This window comes from Aedes albopictus, chromosome 2, assembly GCF_035046485.1.
Source record: "Aedes albopictus strain Foshan chromosome 2, AalbF5, whole genome shotgun sequence".
Taxonomy (NCBI): Eukaryota; Metazoa; Arthropoda; class Insecta; order Diptera; family Culicidae; genus Aedes; species Aedes albopictus.
Genome location: NC_085137.1, coordinates 278,866,012 through 278,888,256, shown reverse-complemented (window position 1 = coordinate 278,888,256; position 22,245 = coordinate 278,866,012). Strand labels below are relative to the sequence as shown.

The 22,245-nt window shown below is 39.4% G+C and overlaps 1 protein-coding gene across 2 annotated transcripts in view; it reads right to left on the bottom strand.

The window, feature by feature from the left end:
• LOC134288118 (lysosome membrane protein 2-like) overlaps positions 1-22,245 on the bottom strand; it is a 94,007-nt gene that overhangs the window by 1,390 nt on the left and 70,372 nt on the right. For both annotated transcript variants that reach the window (XM_062851869.1, XM_062851870.1), the window contains 3 exons: positions 5,730-5,821; positions 5,446-5,667; positions 38-325 (listed from right to left, as the gene is read on the bottom strand). In XM_062851869.1, the coding sequence (XP_062707853.1) occupies positions 38-325; positions 5,446-5,667; positions 5,730-5,821 (602 nt within the window). The remainder of the gene's footprint in view (positions 1-37; positions 326-5,445; positions 5,668-5,729; positions 5,822-22,245) is intronic.

Below are 22,245 nucleotides of genomic sequence, written 5' to 3'. Positions count from 1 at the left end.
ATTATGAATTATATGTTTATGCAATTAATGTACTAACCGTCATTAGTATACCAAATTTGGAAAATGGCATTTCACTATCGAATGAGAACTTTTTTGCTAGTTTCAAGAGTTCATCTTCATATCCCCAGAGAAATAAATCTACGGGTAAGACTTTGAATGCTTTTGCATCGACGCCGGACAGAGCGGTATTCAACAGCATTTTTTTGAATATAGATTCATCGGAGCTTTGTGAAATCGCCGTTATCATTGGTATGTTCGGGACGACAACCTTGTCATACTGCATTCCACTTGATTGATTTGCCAGAAACTGGTAGGATCGTAGTTCCTGAAACAATATATATATATATATATATCCAGCTTTTTACGCAGTGATGAGGGGTGATTCATTTTTGACAAGTGCTGCCAACAGCCCTTGCAGCATCACAGCAACCGAAAATTTCAGTTCACTGCTCCTGAATTGTCAAAAATTTTCACCATCGATGTTACCATTGTTACCATCAGCAAATAATCAGTTGACACCAAGGAACCTTTGTTATGGACACAATCAACCCATCACCGAACCGGTAGAATTAGGAACGTTACCTGCATCAATTCCGTAGGGGTCGATCACAGATCAAGCGTGGTTTGGAGGACACAGTTCTGTGAACTCCGCGAACTCCTGAAATCGTTGACAGATTTCTGGCTATAGATTCATATTAGATTTCTGACAACCTCAGATTTTCGTTACGATCTTGATTGGATTACTGGCAAGGTCCTTCTTAGATTCCTGATGCAATCGTTGATGGATACCGCCCAGCACAATCTGTTAGACCTAGAACCACCCAACTAGGATGAATCTTCCTTAAGTCTGTTGGTGGTTTTGAATTACTTTGTTCATGGCTTTCGGTTGGTGTTTAGAGTTTGACTCACAAATATAACTAACTTATTCCTTCCTGTACATTCGCTACTCATGTGGGCGGATTCAGGTGCATAATTTCTTCAAAGTAAAGATCTTTCCTTCCATGTTCCCTTCCTTTGAAGAAATTGTGCGCCGGAATTTACTCAGTAGTCAAGCTCTTGGTTGGCCATCAGCTTCGAATTCCTTGTTCTGTATAATTCAGAGATTTGATTTGTCATATTGGGGTGCTGCTATCATGCGCCTCAAACTACTCAAACGAGCTTTTCACTGTAATTTTGAAAGTGAATCAAACTTTGTTCGATATTACTTAGAATATTTAATTCTCATCATTCCAACATCCTATAAGCTAGTTTTGTTGTGAAGGTAACAATGGTAACAATAGGGGAAAATTTTTGACAATTCGAGAGCAGTGAACTGAAATTTTCGGATACTATGATGCTGCAAGGGCTGTCGGCAGCACCTGTCAAATATGAATCACCCCTCATCACAGCGTAAAAAGCTGGATATATGTGTGTAGGAATTATACGCGTTTTAAACTTCGGATATCGTACAAATCAACGTGAATGTTGATTCTATTTGACTGCCTATATTTAAATTGATCAGATTGCGAAACACAACCGTTCTTTATCTGGCTCAATTAGAGCATCGCCACGGGAGTCCTCATCGCTATCCCTATTATACCACTCCTTGTCGGGTGCTATTTTAAGATAGCATCCCACCTTCCCACCAGTGGTTTTTATTTTGGGTTTAGGGACTTGAAAAACATATTGATTTTCCACCGTGCGTTGCTAAAAGTGGTCCTTACTTTTTATCGGACGTAGTTCAAAATCACAAAGGCATAAAGAGCATCCATTAAGTACGTCACGCTTGGAATTTTCAAACCCCCCCCCCCCTACGTTGGTTTTTCCTAATACATTGCTTGTCACACTTTCACAAGCTCCCCCCCTTCCCCCTCTAAGCGTGACGTACTTAATGGATGCCCCCTAAAGGATCACAGACAAGCACACGCAATACTTCTAACATTTCGTCACAGACAAGCATACGTCTCCAGTCTCCCTCTAGTCATTTCTTATCGTTTTATTTTTTAAAGAATATTTAAATCAAAAATTCAGTAGTATGCAAATTGTTCGCAGGCGGCGCTCACATAAGTTTTGCTCTTGTTTGACGTTCGCTCACTACCGGCACCTACTGAGCGTTTTGTGTAATAGCGTGTTTGGCATTGGGGATTATGTTTACATGACGATGATTTTAATAGCAATTTCTTTCAAGTGATACGTTTGCTATTCAAAATCATAGTCGCGGAAACATAATCACCCAATTTAAAAGGACTGAGTTGGGCAATAGAGTGGCCAATCATAAACTAGGTGACAATAGTGAGCGAATGTAAAACTTGAACAAAAACGCTGCGAGCGCCACAGATGGACAGTTGGCCAACTATTAAATTTTTAAATGAACCTTTGAATCGGTGGGAATTATTAGTGTTGCGTCTGTTTGTTTGTAATAGGGTTCTGGAAAACATCTATAGTCACGTAAGACAAAGTGCATCAATATTCACCTCATGCTTTATTGATCCACTGCTGTTCATTTTCCATACCACTGCTCAGCTCACTTCATCGCAAAATATAAATAAAGAAAGTGACGTCACACAAACCATCGGAATAGTAACTCAGTGCAAGATTTGAGTGGGTCCCCAAATGTGGAACCCCTACGCTAATCCCATGTCGCGTCCTTATTTTTCATTCCCGTTTAGAAACCACCGGTGTGAACATGAGTCCCTATTCAGGGCCCGGAAATAGGGATAGGGACCCAGATAGGGACGCCCGTGGCGATGCTCTTATACACTGTCCTTGCACGCTGCTCTTCTGTTTTGAAGTCCAAACGATCGGGTCGAAGTGTACCGCAACGGTAGTACGTACGCCTCAGCCTTGCTTAGGGGTGCGCAGGATATAATTCCCATGATTGCATGTTATCATGCAGTTCCTTGCATCGAGACATCTAAATACACAGAGAACAGGCAAAGCTAGAAGAAAATTCTCTAAAAAGCTATGTGAAGAATCAAACTTTTTACTTTTTTGCATTGAGAACACTAGCATCACCTAAGCAACACGTTGTTATAGTGCAACGATAATTGTTCAAAGCACTGTGCGCAAAATCTGCTTGCCTCTGATTGGTTATTAAAATATAAGTGTTCCCGCCAACCACAAACTTTGATTGTACGACATTTCCCCGAAAACCAGTTCCCCGAATGAAGTTTCCCCGAAAGTTTTTTCCCCGAAAAACGATTCCCCGAACGGAACGTTTCCTCGAATTACCGTTTCCCCGAAATATTTGTTATACTATTTAGTACTAGTTCTTGATGATTTTTTTTTTATTAATTTCACTGTTCGAACTAGTTATTGGAACGAAGTAGCGTAAAGTTGGCCTGTATACAAGGAATGCTAATGTGCAGGCTTCAAGAAGACCGTTCATTAATTTTTACCTCCTATGATTTGAGAAAATTTGGGAATGGATGAAGACATCTAGTTCATGGAAACTTTCACACCTCATTGATATTGTGCATTTCCTCTTATTATGGAATTTTCGAGATTACATATTATTCATAATGCTTCAATAAGGTTTGCTTTTCTTTTAAATATGGGCCGTTCTTTTCTGTTGTACTGATTGAACCCGGTCATCATAATATTCCCTTCTTTTATTCATAGGCTGTTCTTTCGTGATATTTTTGAAAATTCAATGGATTACAACGCCCTTTGAAACGAGTCATCGTGATTGTGGTAATATGCTAAAGTTCATTATCAGCACTGAACTCTATTTAAATGTGTATTAAAAGGCTTCGATACGAAAAAGTAATAAAATTTGTTTGAAGTTTTTCACCAATGTTTCACCCCATAGAAATTATATGAAGTTTCAAAATTGACCCAATTTTGTCTAATTAATTGTAATTTTTCTATTCATTGTAGAAATAATCTTAAAAAAGTTCCAGAAAGCTTGAAATTTCAAGATTTTTTTTGTATGCTCAGCTTTAAATCGACAAATGGTCACACACCTTTGCATCTGGACCCATAATTTGGAATTTAAATTTCTGCAGAAAATACATATTAGTAATTATACTGCCGACAATATTTTAACAACATATCTAGAAAGAACAATATGTATATAACAAAAGAAGGGAGAATTTCTGGTGATGATTTCTACACTACATATAACGCTTATAGATACTAGAACAGTTAGACACAAAAAAAAACAAAAGAAAATCTATAATATATGTGGCAGCAGTCAAACTACTGATGATTAATTGAACAGTTATCTTGAAAGAACAGCCTATGTTTGAAAAAAGGGAAATTTGGCCCTTGAAAAAGGCCAAATACAAAGTGCCGAAACGTCGGGCATAACAAACTATCCGTTTTGATCCCCTAGACTGCGAGAATAATATTGAATATAATAAAATTGAGAAATCATCCAGTCGAATATTACACAATTATAAGAAAGGTTATCAATCAGGTCAAAATGACGGTCATTAAGCAAAAAGCCGAAGTACGTTGGGCCGAATTTCATTAGGACGAAAGCGAGGCCGAAAGTGTCGTTAGGTTGAATGGGTAATCTGTCCGACTGAGAGCCACAAACGTTCAATCTATTTGAATGCTTGAATGTATTATATGCATAAACGTCATATGAACTACCTATTTTTTAAAAGAAGGTAACATCCGTGATGAAATAGCTGTTAAGAAGAGAAGATCAGTGTCTGGCCATTTGGCCAAATGCAGTTTGGCCAAATGCCGTCTGGCCGAATGGGTCAATTGGCCGAATCAAAATCAAAGGAATTTAGAATAACTGTTTGACATGCTGGCTACCAATATGATCATCAAACATATTTCCTTATTTTAATCGTGTGCTATTCTTTCTAGTTTCCAATTAAGCGATTAGTTTACGTCGGAAATGCCATTATTTTATCAGAGATTTATCCTTCTTTGAAACATAGGTTGTTCTTTCGAATTATAGTGATGTGGGAAATAGCGCACTGCAGTGGCATTACCATTGAGCTCATAATTCATTTTCGGCCAAACGGCATTCCACCAATTCCACCTTCAACTCGCAGTATCCATAGAATGCGCGACTCGAAAAATGTTTTAAAAAACCCAAGGGACTCAAAACGTCTTCTAGGACTTCGAAAACAAATTTGATCATCTTCTATAAAAAAAAAAAAAACATTAAGAAGCCAGCTAAACAACTCATTTGGCTTAACGTTCTTCGTCCTGACGTACTTTGGTTAAACGTGCTTCGGCCCAATGACCGGATCCCCCTAGTTGTGCATTGGAGTCATTATGGCTCACGTGTACTACGTCAGCGTGGTGAGCGTCAGCTGAGGCACGAAGAATGTTGAATTGCAGATGGAATACTCTTTTCGGGGAAACGGTACATTCGGGAAAACATTTTTCGGGGAAATGGTACATTCGGGGAATTAACTTTCAGGAAAACTGCATTCGGGGAGCTGGTTTTCGGGAAAATGTCGTACAATCGAAGCATGCATATGGATAAAAAATACTCACTTTATAAGATATTGTTCCATTTTTATGGTAACTAACATTCACTTTCTCCGCAGTTTCATGGTACACATAAGGGCCCAAATCCACAACTTTAAGCTTCTCTGCTTTTCCACTAAAAAAATCCTCTATATTGGTGTAATTAAATATGTGCACTTTTAATAGTGGATTGACTGGCGGTTTTTCCCACCATTCAGCTGCCGTTGAGTTATAACTCAGTTTAAGATTCTGGAAAATTAAAGTAATGAGTGATGAGCTGAACTAATAAAAACTACAACAATTGCTCTTACCTCTAACAAAGAATTGTCATATACATCAGTGAACCACATTACGAAGAATCCAGTTACGCTCGCAATAAAAAGAATAACTAACACGCCCAGCACTGAAACAAAACGTAAATATCGTTCAGATTGGCTACCATAATTTGAAAAATGTGTTAAAATATTTTTCACACGGTAACAGAATTAATTCATTTTCGAGCTAAAGGGAGACAGCCCATAAATCAAAAATCAAAAAAATGAGGAAATGCTTCCAGTTTCGCCTTAACCCAGCCCTAACACTGGAATTGCGATTGACTATTTTTTTTTCAGCTGTTCCAGTTTAGATCGATTTTGAAATCATCTACATTCGAGAGTTCGAAGGTACGGTGCTGCCATCTGGAAAAAGTTTACTAAAGGACCGATTTTTAGCATGGGGAAGCATACATAGGAAGTCAATTTTAAAATACTTTTAAAAACTTCAAAATAACATATAATTAAAAGCACGTTGGTTTACGAGATGATATATTCAATTAGCAAACTTTTTAGCAAACAATTTTGATTCAAAAAGTTTTTTCCCAGATTGGGTAATGATCCTGTAGAAAATGAAGTTTCTTAGCCCATACATCAATCCGTTTTTAATTAAATAATGTTTTGCATTTTTTAGAAGCATTGGCCGACCCCCCAATTGGGGACTACGAAGCAAATTGCCACAGTTGACCATGTGCGTGAAGCATCGATTTTTTAACAAGGGGAAGCATGGGAAGTACAGGAAGTAAAAACTTCAAAACAATATTTAATTGTAAGCGGGTTGGTGTACGAGATGAGAAATTCAATTAACAAACTTTTTAGCGTAAAGTTTTGATTCAAAAGTTTTTTCCATGATTAGGTAAAGCCTGTATCCGCAATAATCGGGACACAGAAATACAGCTGTAACTCTGAAAAAGATACATGAAAATTGCTCAAATGTGGCCAAATAACATCTTAAGATGTGTTCATTTCGCTTACAAAATTTCATGTGAATCGGTGCAATACTTTTTTTTGTAGCAATGAAAGAGTACCCAGCCAACACACGATCGCATATGATGTTGAATAGGATGCAAAAGTGGAGGCGATATGCGTACTCTTTACACGCAAGTAAATGGAAGCATGTACGCATATGGCCTCCACTTTAGCATCCTATTCTACATCATATGCGACTTCGTGTTGGCTGGGTAGAATGTGCACCATTGAATTTTGTACAGCCCCTGGTTTTGCTTGTCAGCGCTGTAACTTTTGAATTTGGCAAAGGCAATGGCTGAAATTTTGTGGAAAACAATTTGATTTTGTATTTTTTTTAAATTGCTGAGAAAATATGCTTATGTTTTCACAAAAAAAAAAGTGTATACGATGCTTCGTTCTTGAGCTATGATTTTTCAAAGTAGGTGGTGTCTGTGGAAAATGTTTGTTTTCCACTGGAGTTTCCGGAAAATTTGGCGACTCTGTTTTTCTTTTTCAATTTAGTTTTTGTTCATAGTATTCTTCTCTATGCTATTCAATAGTATGTGCCGCTTCGAACTCGAACTGAGCCAATGAAACCCACCTGGTCGAGCTCGCAACTAAAACACCTTAAGCGACTTAAGAGGGCAGCGCTTAGAAAGCATAGTAAATACCGTTCTGACACAACTAGAATCGCGTATTCTGACGCCAATGAAGCGTATTCTAGGCTCAATGATCATCTGTACAACGCACAACAAATCCAGATTCAAAGCCGCCTCAAGTCAGACCCTAAGAGTTTTTGGCGTTACGTGAATGATCAGCGGAATCAAACAGGTCTACCGGCATCGATGTCCAATGGAGTAGGTGTGGATGTGTGTTCTACGACAGAAATAGCAGATATGTTCCGTACCCAGTTTCGAAGCGTGTTCACCGACGAAGTACTTACTGCCGAGGATATCAACACTACATCTTCCACCATCCCGCGCCTGCCTAATCCAGGTTTCCAGGTCTCCATTACATCCGATACAGTCATCTGTGCTTCGAGAAAATTGAAGTCATCGACAGGATATGGTCCGGATTGTATTCCATCTCTTCTACTTGAAAGATGTGCTACTTCTTTGGCAACGCCTCTTGCCGGAATTTTCAAGTCGCTAACTACTGAGGAATTTCCGGCCTGCTGGAAAGACTCCTTCGTATTTCCCGTATACAAGAAAGGCTGCAGAACGAACGTAGCTAATTACCGTGGTATTGCCTCGCTGAGTGCCATCTCCAAGTTGTTTGAGCTAATTGTCCTCGATAAGCTGTTTCATGTGGCCCATATAGCCGAGGCGGTAAACGCACGGGTATTCAGCGTCGTTCAGCGTTCCGGTCGTAGTATGTCAGTTGAAAGTGGTGATCATGTATCACTAGACGGGCTTGGTGGTCTAGTGGCTACCGCTTCTGATTTATATGCAGAAGGTCCTAGGTTCAATCCCTCATCCCTGGCCCATCCCTTTCCTCCTACTTTGTATCTTTCTATATACTTTCTCTCTGCTCTCTACATATACAACTCATGTATATAAACATGTTCATAGCCGTCGGTTTGAAAAAGGCATTTTCCTTCCTTCCAAACTTTCACAGCACAGTGTCACAATCCTATTAGAAAACGCCTACAAGTTATGCAATCAAGCGAACTGAGTCGCACATCTTCAAAATAATAATAATAAAAAAAACACAATTCTATCACCTTCCCCTGGTCCACACACCAATGTGTGAACCTTCTGCCAACCAATTCCCACCAACACTTCAACATCCGCATGAATTTGTGCTGGCGCAGAAATGGCCAGATGTGGGTTCAAATGATTGCAATCATCACTTCCTTACCCCTTCCCCACATTGACCTGCAACCTGACGTGGCAGGCGCCATTGTCGCCTAAAAATAGAAGATCATCAACGCTCACACACTGAAGATGCCTGCTAGTCCCTGGCAGTTATCTCATTGGTCCTTGTGTGAGTGTAGCTGGTCTGGCGATACTGAAGTAGCATCCACGGGCGGTCAATCAAGCTAAAATTGGTGATCATGTATCACTGCCATTTTTGATCACTTCTGGTGTCCCACAAGGAAGCCATCTTGGACCGTTTTTGTTTTTGATGTATATAAACGATGTCAATTTTATCCTGAAATGTTTAACATTATCGTACGTTGATGATCTGAAGCTTTACCAGGTTATTAAAACTCCAAATGATGCACCTTTCCTGCAGCAGGAACTTCAAACTTTTGCTGATTGGTGCCATCGTAATCGGATGCTATTGAATGCTTCGAAATGTTCGGTTATATCTTTTTGTCGAAAGCATTTGCCGTATCAACACAACTACCACTTAGATAATACTAGCTTAAAGCGTGAGACTACAGTTAAAGATTTGGGAGTTATGCTAGACAGCAAACTGTCCTTCAAACATCACGTGTCGTATATTGTGTCCAAGGCTTCCTCTCAATTAGGGTTCATTTTTCGCTTCGCAAAAAAATTCAAGAATGTTTATTGCTTGAACGCATTGTATTGCTCTTTGGTTCGTCCTATTTTAGAATACTCTTCTGTAGTTTGGGCACCGTACTACATGTCTGATATCCAACGAATTGAAGGAATACAGCGCAAATTCGTTCGATTCGCCCTCCGATTTCTTTACTGGAGAGATCCTTTTAATTTTCCCAGCTATGAAGACCGTTGTCGGCTCATTAACCTGGAACTTCTTCAAGCAAGGAGAAATGTTGCCAAATCATGTTTCATCGGTGATCTCTTGCAGAATAACATCGACTGTTCTGAGTTACTCAGGAAAATTAAAATAAATACTCGCAGACGTAGTCTACGGTCGCACTCATTTTTAAGTTTGAATTACTCTAGAACCAACTATGCTGTTAACGAACCGTTTCAAAGTATGTGAAATGTCTGTATGTGCGTGTGCGTGTGCGTGTGTGTGTGTGTGTGTGTGTGTGTGTGTGTGTGTGTGTGTGTGTGTGTGTGTGTGTGTGTGTGTGTGTGTGTGTGTGTGTGTGTGTGTGTGTGTGTGTGTGTGTGTGTGTGTGTGTGTGTGTGTGTGTGTGTGTGTGTGTGTGTGTGTGTGTGTGTGTGTGTGTGTGTGTGTGTGTGTGTGTGTGTGTGTGTGTGTGTGTGTGTGTGTGTGCTTCCAGTTTCGCCTTAACCCAGCCCTAACACTGGAATTGCGATTGACTATTTTTTTTTCAGCTGTTCCAGTTTAGATCGATTTTGAAATCATCTACATTCGAGAGTTCGAAGGTACGGTGCTGCCATCTGGAAAAAGTTTACTAAAGGACCGATTTTTAGCATGGGGAAGCATACATAGGAAGTCAATTTTAAAATACTTTTAAAAACTTCAAAATAACATATAATTAAAAGCACGTTGGTTTACGAGATGATATATTCAATTAGCAAACTTTTTAGCAAACAATTTTGATTCAAAAAGTTTTTTCCCAGATTGGGTAATGATCCTGTAGAAAATGAAGTTTCTTAGCCCATACATCAATCCGTTTTTAATTAAATAATGTTTTGCATTTTTTAGAAGCATTGGCCGACCCCCCAATTAGGGACTACGAAGCAAATTGCCACAGTTGACCATGTGCGTGAAGCATCGATTTTTTAACAAGGGGAAGCATGGGAAGTACAGGAAGTAAAAACTTCAAAACAATATTTAATTGTAAGCGGGTTGGTGTACGAGATGAGAAATTCAATTAGCAAACTTTTTAGCGTAAAGTTTTGATTCAAAAGTTTTTTCCATGATTAGGTAAAGCCTGTATCCGCAATAATCGGGACACAGAAATACAGCTGTAACTCTGAAAAAGATACATGAAAATTGCTCAAATGTGGCCAAATAACATCTTAAGATGTGTTCATTTCGCTTACAAAATTTCATGTGAATCGGTGCAATACTTTTTTTTTGTAGCAATGAAAGAGTAGAATGTGCACCATTGAATTTTGTACAGCCCCTGGTTTTGCTTGTCAGCGCTGTAACTTTTGAATTTGGCAAAGGCAATGGCTGAAATTTTGTGGAAAACAATTTGATTTTGTATTTTTTTCAAATTGCTGAGAAAATATGCTTATGTTTTCACAAAAAAAAGTGTATACGATGCTTCGTTCTTGAGCTATGATTTTTCAAAGTAGGTGGTGTCTGTGGAAAATGTTTGTTTTCCACTGGAGTTTCCGGAAAATTTGGCGACTCTGTTTTTCTTTTTCAATTTAGTTTTTGTTCATAGTATTCTTCTCTATGCTATTCAATAGTATGTGCCGCTTCGAACTCGAACTGAGCCAATGAAACCCACCTGGTCGAGCTCGCAACTAAAACACCTTAAGCGACTTAAGAGGGCAGCGCTTAGAAAGCATAGTAAATACCGTTCTGACACAACTAGAATCGCGTATTCTGACGCCAATGAAGCGTATTCTAGGCTCAATGATCATCTGTACAACGCACAACAAATCCAGATTCAAAGCCGCCTCAAGTCAGACCCTAAGAGTTTTTGGCGTTACGTGAATGATCAGCGGAATCAAACAGGTCTACCGGCATCGATGTCCAATGGAGTAGGTGTGGATGTGTGTTCTACGACAGAAATAGCAGATATGTTCCGTACCCAGTTTCGAAGCGTGTTCACCGACGAAGTACTTACTGCCGAGGATATCAACAATACATCTTCCACCATCCCGCGCCTGCCTAATCCAGGTTTCCAGGTCTCCATTACATCCGATACAGTCATCTGTGCTTCGAGAAAATTGAAGTCATCGACAGGATATGGTCCGGATTGTATTCCATCTCTTCTACTTGAAAGATGTGCTACTTCTTTGGCAACGCCTCTTGCCGGAATTTTCAAGTCGCTAACTACTGAGGAATTTCCGGCCTGCTGGAAAGACTCCTTCGTATTTCCCGTATACAAGAAAGGCTGCAGAACGAACGTAGCTAATTACCGTGGTATTGCCTCGCTGAGTGCCATCTCCAAGTTGTTTGAGCTAATTGTCCTCGATAAGCTGTTTCATGTGGCCCATATAGCCGAGGCGGTAAACGCACGGGTATTCAGCGTCGTTCAGCGTTCCGGTCGTAGTATGTCAGTTGAAAGTGGTGATCATGTATCACTAGACGGGCTTGGTGGTCTAGTGGCTACCGCTTCTGATTTATATGCAGAAGGTCCTAGGTTCAATCCCTCATCCCTGGCCCATCCCTTTCCTCCTACTTTGTATCTTTCTATATACTTTCTCTCTGCTCTCTACATATACAACTCATGTATATAAACATGTTCATAGCCGTCGGTTTGAAAAAGGCATTTTCCTTCCTTCCAAACTTTCACAGCACAGTGTCACAATCCTATTAGAAAACGCCTACAAGTTATGCAATCAAGCGAACTGAGTCGCACATCTTCAAAATAATAATAAAAAAAAAAAAAAAAAAACACAATTCTATCACCTTCCCCTGGTCCACACACCAATGTGTGAACCTTCTGCCAACCAATTCCCACCAACACTTCAACATCCGCATGAATTTGTGCTGGCGCAGAAATGGCCAGATGTGGGTTCAAATGATTGCAATCATCACTTCCTTACCCCTTCCCCACATTGACCTGCAACCTGACGTGGCAGGCGCCATTGTCGCCTAAAAATAGAAGATCATCAACGCTCACACACTGAAGATGCCTGCTAGTCCCTGGCAGTTATCTCATTGGTCCTTGTGTGAGTGTAGCTGGTCTGGCGATACTGAAGTAGCATCCACGGGCGGTCAATCAAGCTAAAATTGGTGATCATGTATCACTGCCATTTTTGATCACTTCTGGTGTCCCACAAGGAAGCCATCTTGGACCGTTTTTGTTTTTGATGTATATAAACGATGTCAATTTTATCCTGAAATGTTTAACATTATCGTACGCTGATGATCTGAAGCTTTACCAGGTTATTAAAACTCCAAATGATGCACCTTTCCTGCAGCAGGAACTTCAAACTTTTGCTGATTGGTGCCATCGTAATCGGATGCTATTGAATGCTTCGAAATGTTCGGTTATATCTTTTTGTCGAAAGCATTTGCCGTATCAACACAACTACCACTTAGATAATACTAGCTTAAAGCGTGAGACTACAGTTAAAGATTTGGGAGTTATGCTAGACAGCAAACTGTCCTTCAAACATCACGTGTCGTATATTGTGTCCAAGGCTTCCTCTCAATTAGGGTTCATTTTTCGCTTCGCAAAAAAATTCAAGAATGTTTATTGCTTGAACGCATTGTATTGCTCTTTGGTTCGTCCTATTTTAGAATACTCTTCTGTAGTTTGGGCACCGTACTACATGTCTGATATCCAACGAATTGAAGGAATACAGCGCAAATTCGTTCGATTCGCCCTCCGATTTCTTTACTGGAGAGATCCTTTTAATTTTCCCAGCTATGAAGACCGTTGTCGGCTCATTAACCTGGAACTTCTTCAAGCAAGGAGAAATGTTGCCAAATCATGTTTCATCGGTGATCTCTTGCAGAATAACATCGACTGTTCTGAGTTACTCAGGAAAATTAAAATAAATACTCGCAGACGTAGTCTACGGTCGCACTCATTTTTAAGTTTGAATTACTCTAGAACCAACTATGCTGTTAACGAACCGTTTCAAAGTATGTGAAATGTCTGTATGTGCGTGTGCGTGTGCGTGTGTGTGTGTGTGTGTGTGTGTGTGTGTGTGTGTGTGTGTGTGTGTGTGTGTGTGTGTGTGTGTGTGTGTGTGTGTGTGTGTGTGTGTGTGTGTGTGTGTGTGTGTGTGTGTGTGTTTGCGTGTGTGTGTGTGTGTGTGTGTGTGTGTGTGTGTGTGTGTGTGTGTGTGTGTGTGTGTGTGTGTGTGTGTGTTACAAAAAAAATGTCACTCACGGTTCTCAGCCGTCTGTTGACCGATTTGAGTTCTCTTGGAAGCAAATGAAAGCTACTACATCCTAGTAGAACGCTATTGAATTTTATTTTGATTGGACGTTCGGTTACCGAGACATCTTTCAAAGAGTGCTGGGGAGTAGTACAATTTAATTATTTTAGATATTTTTGACAAAGTGTATCACCACAAATTTCTCAGCCGTCTATCAACCGATTTGGGTTCTTAAGGCCCAAAACGGAAGCTACTGCATCCTAGAAGAACGCATTTGAATTTCATTCCGATTGGACATTTTGTAACCGAGATATCTTTCGAGGAGTACTTTGGAGTAATACAACTTAACTTTTTAAGAGGTCTTTGAAAAATGCTTCATAATAAATTGATCAGCCGTGTGTCAATCGATTTGAGTTCTCTCATCAGCAAATGAAAGGTGCAGCATCCTAGTAGTATGCTATTGAATTTCATTCCGTTTGGACATTTTGTTTCCGAGATATCTTTCGACGAGTACTTAGGAGTAATAAAATTTACGCTATTGAGAGATTTTTGATAAAATGTATCATAATAAATTTCTCAGCCGTCTGTCAACCGATTCGGGTTCTCTTAGCATCAAATGAAAGATACAACATCCTCGTACAACTGTATTGAATTTTATTTTGATTGGACATTTAGTTACCGAGATTGTATAAATGACGCTTGGTTTCGATCTATAAGAATATAGAAACAGACGTAACTCTTAGAACAAATTTCATTGAAAACATCGTCTCTTTCTTTTTCTTTCTTCGACGTTGGTCCATAAAGCCGTCCTTGCCCTCAAAAAAAATTTGAGGGCAATGTTTACAAATCGTATGAGAATTGGATGAGGTTAGATTTTTGCTGCAAGCATCTATTACCGAAAATTTGAATCAACCGTTAAAAAGGTGATCGATGGGAAGCGAGCGGAGTGTGACGTCTGTTTCTCTGTGCCATAACCATGGGTCCCAATTACTTTGGATCTAATCTAGTCAACTGATAAAGAATATTTGACAAAGTGTATCTCGATGATTTGCTTACCCATGTATTAATAGGTTGGCAGTTAACAAGAGATACAATATTCCAGAATATGTAAGCTTTCGTTTAAACATTCCACACAAGATTCTAGGATATTCTGGCTGGCATTTCTGTTAGTTGAGCCCAGGGTCGATGATTCTATTATTGAAAGCAATCAACTTGATGCGAAATCTACAATATTTTCTAGAATAACCAAAAATCACAATCATACATACAAAATTTGACTTCTTTTGTGATAATCGCCCATACAACACTTTTTTGTAGGAGTAGTCATTTTTTTTATTAAACACATTTGAAAAAAATCGATCAAAAAAGTTTAGGGGATTTTTTTATTACCGAACTAGTTTGGGCCGAAGGGTCTCTGATTTCAATGAAAATTTCATCAGAGCTAGAGGTCGTGGATATATGATCATATATCCAATTCAAATAAATCATAGTGGACTATTTTCCCGAAAAACGCTAGATGAAATTTCACGATTTTCCAAAATTTTCTAAAATACCCCTAACTTCAAAAAATCATATCTCAAAACTATGCATCGTAGAACAAACTTTTTTTAGAGAAATCGACGCCAAATTACAGCAATCCAATAAAAATACATTAAGAAAAAAGTTTCTCAGAAAATTTTTCACCATACAGAAAAAACGTCTAAAAATGCTGATAAAAATACCGTCTGTATCATTAGGCCGTGTCGATTTTTGCAAAATTGCGAATACACAATCCCGAATAGTCACAAATGGTTGCAAATGGACCCAAATGAAGCCCTGCAAAATTTAAAAATTCTAAAAAATCGGTAAGCTAGTCCGCAATCGACTTGAAGTTTTATATGGGAATTTTAATTTTTCAGTATGGGGAAATCCAACTTTTCAAACTTTTGAAGAAAAAGGCACATTAAAGCAACTCTAAAAATCCGCTCCCCCCTGAAGATTTAATGCATATATTAGGGAACATTTTGTTAGAAGACAACTTTTTAGTTGCACTTAAGATAAGGGCGTTATTAAATTTCAAAACAATGGACATTTTATTCGCATGATTTCTAACTTCTTTAATTGGCATCACTGCACGTTTTGCGTGTTGAAGAGGGTGGTAACAGCCATCTGCGGCGTCACCACCCGTCGCTGGATGGAGACGCAAGTACCTGATAAAAATGAGATAGTTAGGATTGTAAATATTCTTGCGATATTGCTTTATAAAAACTTGGTATCTTCGGCAAAGTTGTTGGCATGGTCAAGAGCTGTCCAGTGATGAACTAAATCATTGGCAAATCCATCGCTGGGCGGCGCTAGTGTGCATACAAACTACATGCAATAGTATTAACGTATATGCGTATATCTCAATAACGGGATAATTTAACTGTGTGGTGTCTTCGACAAAGTTGTTGGCTGGGCTACGGGCTATCCAGTGACGAACCAAGTAAGTAGGAATTCAACCGATAGGCGGCGCTAGTGTGCATACAAACTGAATGCAAAAGTACAAACGTATATGTATGTATCTCAATAACGTGATAATTTAAGTAGGTGGTGTCTTCGACAAATTTGTTGGGTGGACCACGGGCTATCCAGTGACGAACGCAATACAGTCTAGACTCCTACTACACGGTTAGTTCGGGGGTGCAGTAGGAATCCGTGTTGTAGGAATCCCAGAGCTTATGGGATTTCGCCTAATTGGGGGTGTGAGCGAATATATCAGGAGTATTACAAGATAGCACCATACTTTCTTTGGCAAAGTTGTAGTACTAGAATAGATCTACCACACAATGCGAACTAACATCCAATTAGTTGGCAATTTGGCCGATAGAGGTGCTATGTAGAAGTGGTTGCTTATGTTCACTCGCCAGTAGAAGTACTCATAAGTTATCGCTTGCGATATCTCAAGATCTACTTGAGTTGGAACAATGCTGTCTTCGGCAAAGTTGTTCAGTAGGTCAAGAACAATCTGGTGGCCAACCAATTAGTTTGTGATTTCGCCGCTAGGTGGTGCTAGTTGTCAAGTAAAGTTTCAAACTTCTCTAGCTCGCGATCCAGATCAGATAGAAAAGTGCCGTCTTCGTCAGAGTTTTTCAGGAAGTAAAAACCTATCTGGTGATTCAACATATAGTTGGTGATTTCGCCGCTAGGTGCCACTAGTTGTTAAGTAAAATTTCAAACTTTTTTAGCTCGCGATCCAGAGCAAATAGAAGAGTATCGTCTTCGGTTAAGTTCTTCAGGAAGTCAAGAGCTATCTAATGACTTAACACTAAGTTTGTAATTTCGCCGCTAGGTGACGCTAGTTGTCAAGTAAAGTTTCAAACTTCTCTAGCTCGCGATCCAGATCAGATAGAAAAGTGCCGTCTTCGTCAGAGTTTTTCGGGAAGTAAAAACCTATCTGGTGATTCAACATATAGTTGGTGATTTCGCCGCTAGGTGCCACTAGTTGTTAAGTAAAATTTCAAACTTTTTTAGCTCGCGATCCAGAGCAAATAGAAAAGTATCGCCTTCGGTTAAGTTCTTCAGGAAGTCAAGAGCTATCTAATGACTTAACATTAAGTTTGTAATTTCGCCGCTAGGTGACGCTAGTTGTCAAGTAAAGTTTCAAACTTCTCTAGCTCGCGATCCAGATCAGATAGAAAAGTGCTGTCTTCGTCAGAGTTTTTCGGGAAGTAAAAACCTATCTGGTGATTCAATATTTAGTTGGTGAGTTCGTTGCTAGGTGGCGCTAGTTGTTAAGTAAAATCTTAAACTTCTTTAGCTCGCGATCCAGAGCAGATAGAAGAGAGTCGTCTTCGGCAAATTCTTCAGGAAGTCAAGAACAACCTTGTGATGTAACAATTAGTTGGTGATTTCGCCACTAGGTGGCACTAGTTGTCAAGTAAAGTTTCAAACTCCGCTATCTCGGGATCCAAAGCAGATCGAAAAGTATCGTCTTCGGCAAAGTTCTTCAGGAAGTTAAGAGCTATCTAATGACTTAATATTTAGTTTGTGATTTCGCTGTTAGGTGGTGATTTTGCCTCTAGCTCGCGATCCAGCGCAGACAGAAAAGTGTCGTCTTCGGCAACCCAAGCAACACACATGTTATAATAGAGTTACGACAGCGCAAGTTTTGGTTGTATAGTAGTTTATTTTACGTAATTCTAACATTGTGTTGAAATAACGTAAAATAAACTTCTATACAACCAAAACTTGCGCTGTCGTAACTTTTATATAACATGTGTGTTGCTTGGGAAAGTTCTTCAGGAAGTCAAGAACAATCTTGTGATGTAACCATTAATTTGTGATTTCGCCGCTAGGTGGCGCTAGTTGTCAAGCAGGGTTCCTGATTTAAAATTTTCATTTTCTTCCACATTCGAAGGTAGTCAGCAGCGAACGGTTGTCGCTTTAGTTTGTGTGTTTGCTTGTTAGCGACGACAGCAAACTCCGGCGAACGGTGGGAAGCCACACTTGGAAATTACTCATACATCCACATTCGCATCGCAAGCGATCGAGCGGTGATGCGATTCGTGAGTGATACGAGTGGTTTTGTGCATACGATTTTTTTATGTTTTCCAAAAATGTTCATTATTTTCTTTGCTAATCTAGCATTTCAACAATAATACACTAAAAATTTATGCATTACATGCAAAAATTCTCTTCAAGTTATCCGTTTCGATCACTCACCAGCATTCTTCGCCATTCGTTATTCATTCATTCGCGTGCGATCGAAACTGTGACGAACGGAAACGAATATCGAAGTCAAACAATTTGCGCATCGCTTCCCACTGGTGATGGGGTTGCATGTTTGATCACGACTATCCGTTTGCTGCATCTTTCTCGATTCGCTTCAGCAAAGAGGAATGAATATGAATGGAGTGAGGCGAATATACCGATCATTGTTGTCAAGTCAAGTTTCAAACTTCTCTAGCTCGCGATCAACTTTTCTATCTGCGCTGGATCGCGAGCTAGAGGCAAAATCACCACCTAACAGCGAAATAACCAACTAAATGTTACATCACAAGATTGTTCTTGACTTCCTGAAGAACTTAACCGAAGACGATACTCTTCTATTTGCTCTGGATCGCGAGCTAAAAAAGTTTGAAATTTTACTTAACAACTAGTGGCACCTAGCGGCGAAATCACCAACTATATGTTGAATCACCAGATAGGTTTTTACTTCCTGAAAAACTCTGACGAAGACGGCACTTTTCTATCTGATCTGGATCGCGACCTAGAGAAGTTTGAAACTTTACTTGACAACTAGCACCACCTAGCGGCGAAATCACAAACTAATTGGTTGGCCACCAGATTGTTCTTGACCTACTGAACAACTTTGCCGAAGACAGCATTGTTCCAAATCAAGTAGATCTTGAGATATCGCAAGCGATAACTTATGAGTACTTCTACTGGCGAGTGAACATAAGCAACCACTTCTACATAGCACCTCTATCGGCCAAATTGCCAACTAATTGGATGTTAGTTCGCATTGTGTGGTAGATCTATTCTAGTACTACAACTTTGCCAAAGAAAGTATGGTGCTATCTTGTAATACTCCTGATATATTCGCTCACACCCCCAATTAGGCGAAATCCCATAAGCTCTGGGATTCCTACAACACGGATTCCTACTGCACCCCCGAACTAACCGTGTAGTAGGAGTCTAGACTGTATTGCGTTCGTCACTGGATAGCCCGTGGTCCACCCAACAAATTTGTCGAAGACACCACCTACTTAAATTATCACGTTATTGAGATACATACATATACGTTTGTACTTTTGCATTCAGTTTGTATGCACACTAGCGCCGCCTATCGGTTGAATTCCTACTTACTTGGTTCGTCACTGGATAGCCCGTAGCCCAGCCAACAACTTTGTCGAAGACACCACACAGTTAAATTATCCCGTTATTGAGATATACGCATATACGTTAATACTATTGCATGTAGTTTGTATGCACACTAGCGCCGCCCAGCGATGGATTTGCCAATGATTTAGTTCATCACTGGACAGCTCTTGACCATGCCAACAACTTTGCCGAAGATACCAAGTTTTTATAAAGCAATATCGCAAGAATATTTACAATCCTAACTATCTCATTTTTATCAGGTACTTGCGTCTCCATCCAGCGACGGGTGGTGACGCCGCAGATGGCTGTTACCACCCTCTTCAACACGCAAAACGTGCAGTGATGCCAATTAAAGAAGTTAGAAATCATGCGAATAAAATGTCCATTGTTTTGAAATTTAATAACGCCCTTATCTTAAGTGCAACTAAAAAGTTGTCTTCTAACAAAATGTTCCCTAATATATGCATTAAATCTTCAGGGGGGGAGCGGATTTTTAGAGTTGCTTTAATGTGCCTTTTTCTTCAAAAGTTTGAAAAGTTGGATTTCCCCATACTGAAAAATTAAAATTCCCATATAAAACTTCAAGTCGATTGCGGACTAGCTTACCGATTTTTTAGAATTTTTAAATTTTGCAGGGCTTCATTTGGGTCCATTTGCAACCATTTGTGACTATTCGGGATTGTGTATTCGCAATTTTGCAAAAATCGACACGGCCTACTGTATCATAGATTATTTTGAACAATATTTTTCCTAGCGCAAAAACTAATGTTCTTCCTTTCATTCTTTGACTCCAAAATGGAATCTCTTACCGTTTTAGAGGTATAGCTAAAAAAGCAACGGCCAGTCGCTATATTTTCATAGGAAGCCATCTACAACAGCGGCTGTTCACCTGTTGCAACATATTTGCTTTGCAACGAGCAAATTTTATTATTACTATTTATTAACGACACTTTACCATTATTGTGGCATTCGTGTCATACGAGCAAATGACATAAGCCAATTACATCGCAACATTGACACTAACGTGAATCGGAGTGCACTGACAGCACATATATGGCACTTGAGTGCCCTTTTAATGCAATAGCCAGGGCCGGATCTAAGGGGGGGGGGGGGGGGCAGGGCCCCGGGCCGCCACATTTAAGGGGCCCCCACAAAAACCTTTTTGCTTGCTGAACATTAACAAAAACAAAGAAAAGCTGATTTGCTCATGGCATTTGTACCTCCGAGGGGCCTCCACATCCGCTCTGCCGGGTTACGTACAAAAGGCTGAATCACATAAGGCTGAATGATCAAAAGGCTGAAACACATAAGGCTGAATGATCAAAAGGCTGAAAGCATCAAACGGCTGAAATATATCAAAAGGCTGAAAGATATCAACATGTTGAAAAGTTTTGAAAGTTGTAGAGAATCGAATGAAATGACATTTTGGACATTTATGGCCAATCTATTGGTCTTTGATAAACATTTGACTCGACTTGAAAATGATCATAGGAAACAAAAGAATCTTTGCTCGAAAGTACATTTGGTCAAACGGTCATTTGGTCAAAACCCATTTTACGGAAGAGGAAGTATATGACATTCAATCGATTTGACTATTCATCGAATGGACATCTGGTTACGTGAGCTAACTCTAACTGATGAAAAGAACATAATGTTATGGATTTTGGTATCATAATGTCTATGTTATTTTACTTTCTTCAGTATCATATCGGCCAATACCCCGCTAATACTAAACTATTTTAGCTCAAATTGACAAAGGATTTCGCCAACAATTTATTTCCACTCGTTTGAAGTATTATGTGTGTCAACTCGGAAACTAGGTTGAATGAGTCTTAGATGTAAACAATTGTTCGCGTAATTCGGGTAATAAGCGGTAGTTGAGGCAAAAACTATTGTACCTAACTGTTGCTCAAAAATGTTTGAACTTTGTTCAGTTCTAAATTTATAACGCGTGCGAGCTCTAAATTGAACACTAGCGAAATCCGCGAAACTGAAATGGCCATACCTCCCTACCTGTTTCCACAGATTTCAAACATTTTGAGCTCATTAGATTCAGAAATTCTTCTGCTATTGGAACCATATCTGAGCGTACCAGTCCGGTCAACATGGGTTTTGGAAAATCCGGATTTCCAATCATATGATTTAATACAATACAGTAACGGAGTTATTGGCATGAATTATCGAAAATCATAAAATTGCCTAAACCAATAGAGTCTGATCGTCGGTCCATCAATTGGCCATTTTTGATTAAGTTTCTCAAGGAACTCCGGGTGACTAAACAGGTTTATTAGCATCACATATCGACAGAAACTATTTCCCCCAATGTTGTGCGCATAAGAATTCAGAACCGAATTGCAGCACTGCAGTGTGAACGCGTTCAATTTGCATTGAAGTTCATACTCGGCACACTGCGATCAAATAGGGTAACGGTTGAATTTTGGACCCCTAGAGGACATTAGTTTAAATTTAAGTCAAAATCAAACAGATTCAGAGGGTATTTACACATAATAATGATGTTAGTATATTCGTAAAAGCCTCCACTGTCCGTTAAAAATACCCACAAAGTAATTTCCGGCTGAAAATTTGATGAAAATAACTGATTTTTGAAGCATCAGTTTTCACTGTTTTGGACACCCCAATATATTTTGGACCCTCCTCAGTATATATTTTGGACACCCGGTGTTTAAACTCGTTTGAAACTATTTTGGAAGAATTTGCCGCTTGAATATGCTGGATCAGATCCTAATTACTTGATTGGCAAAGGCTGATTAGACGAACATTGCGAATTTAATGCGCTAGAATGATAAACATTTTTGTTTACATCTGCAAGTTTCCTCAACACCGCAATCACTTTTTGTAAA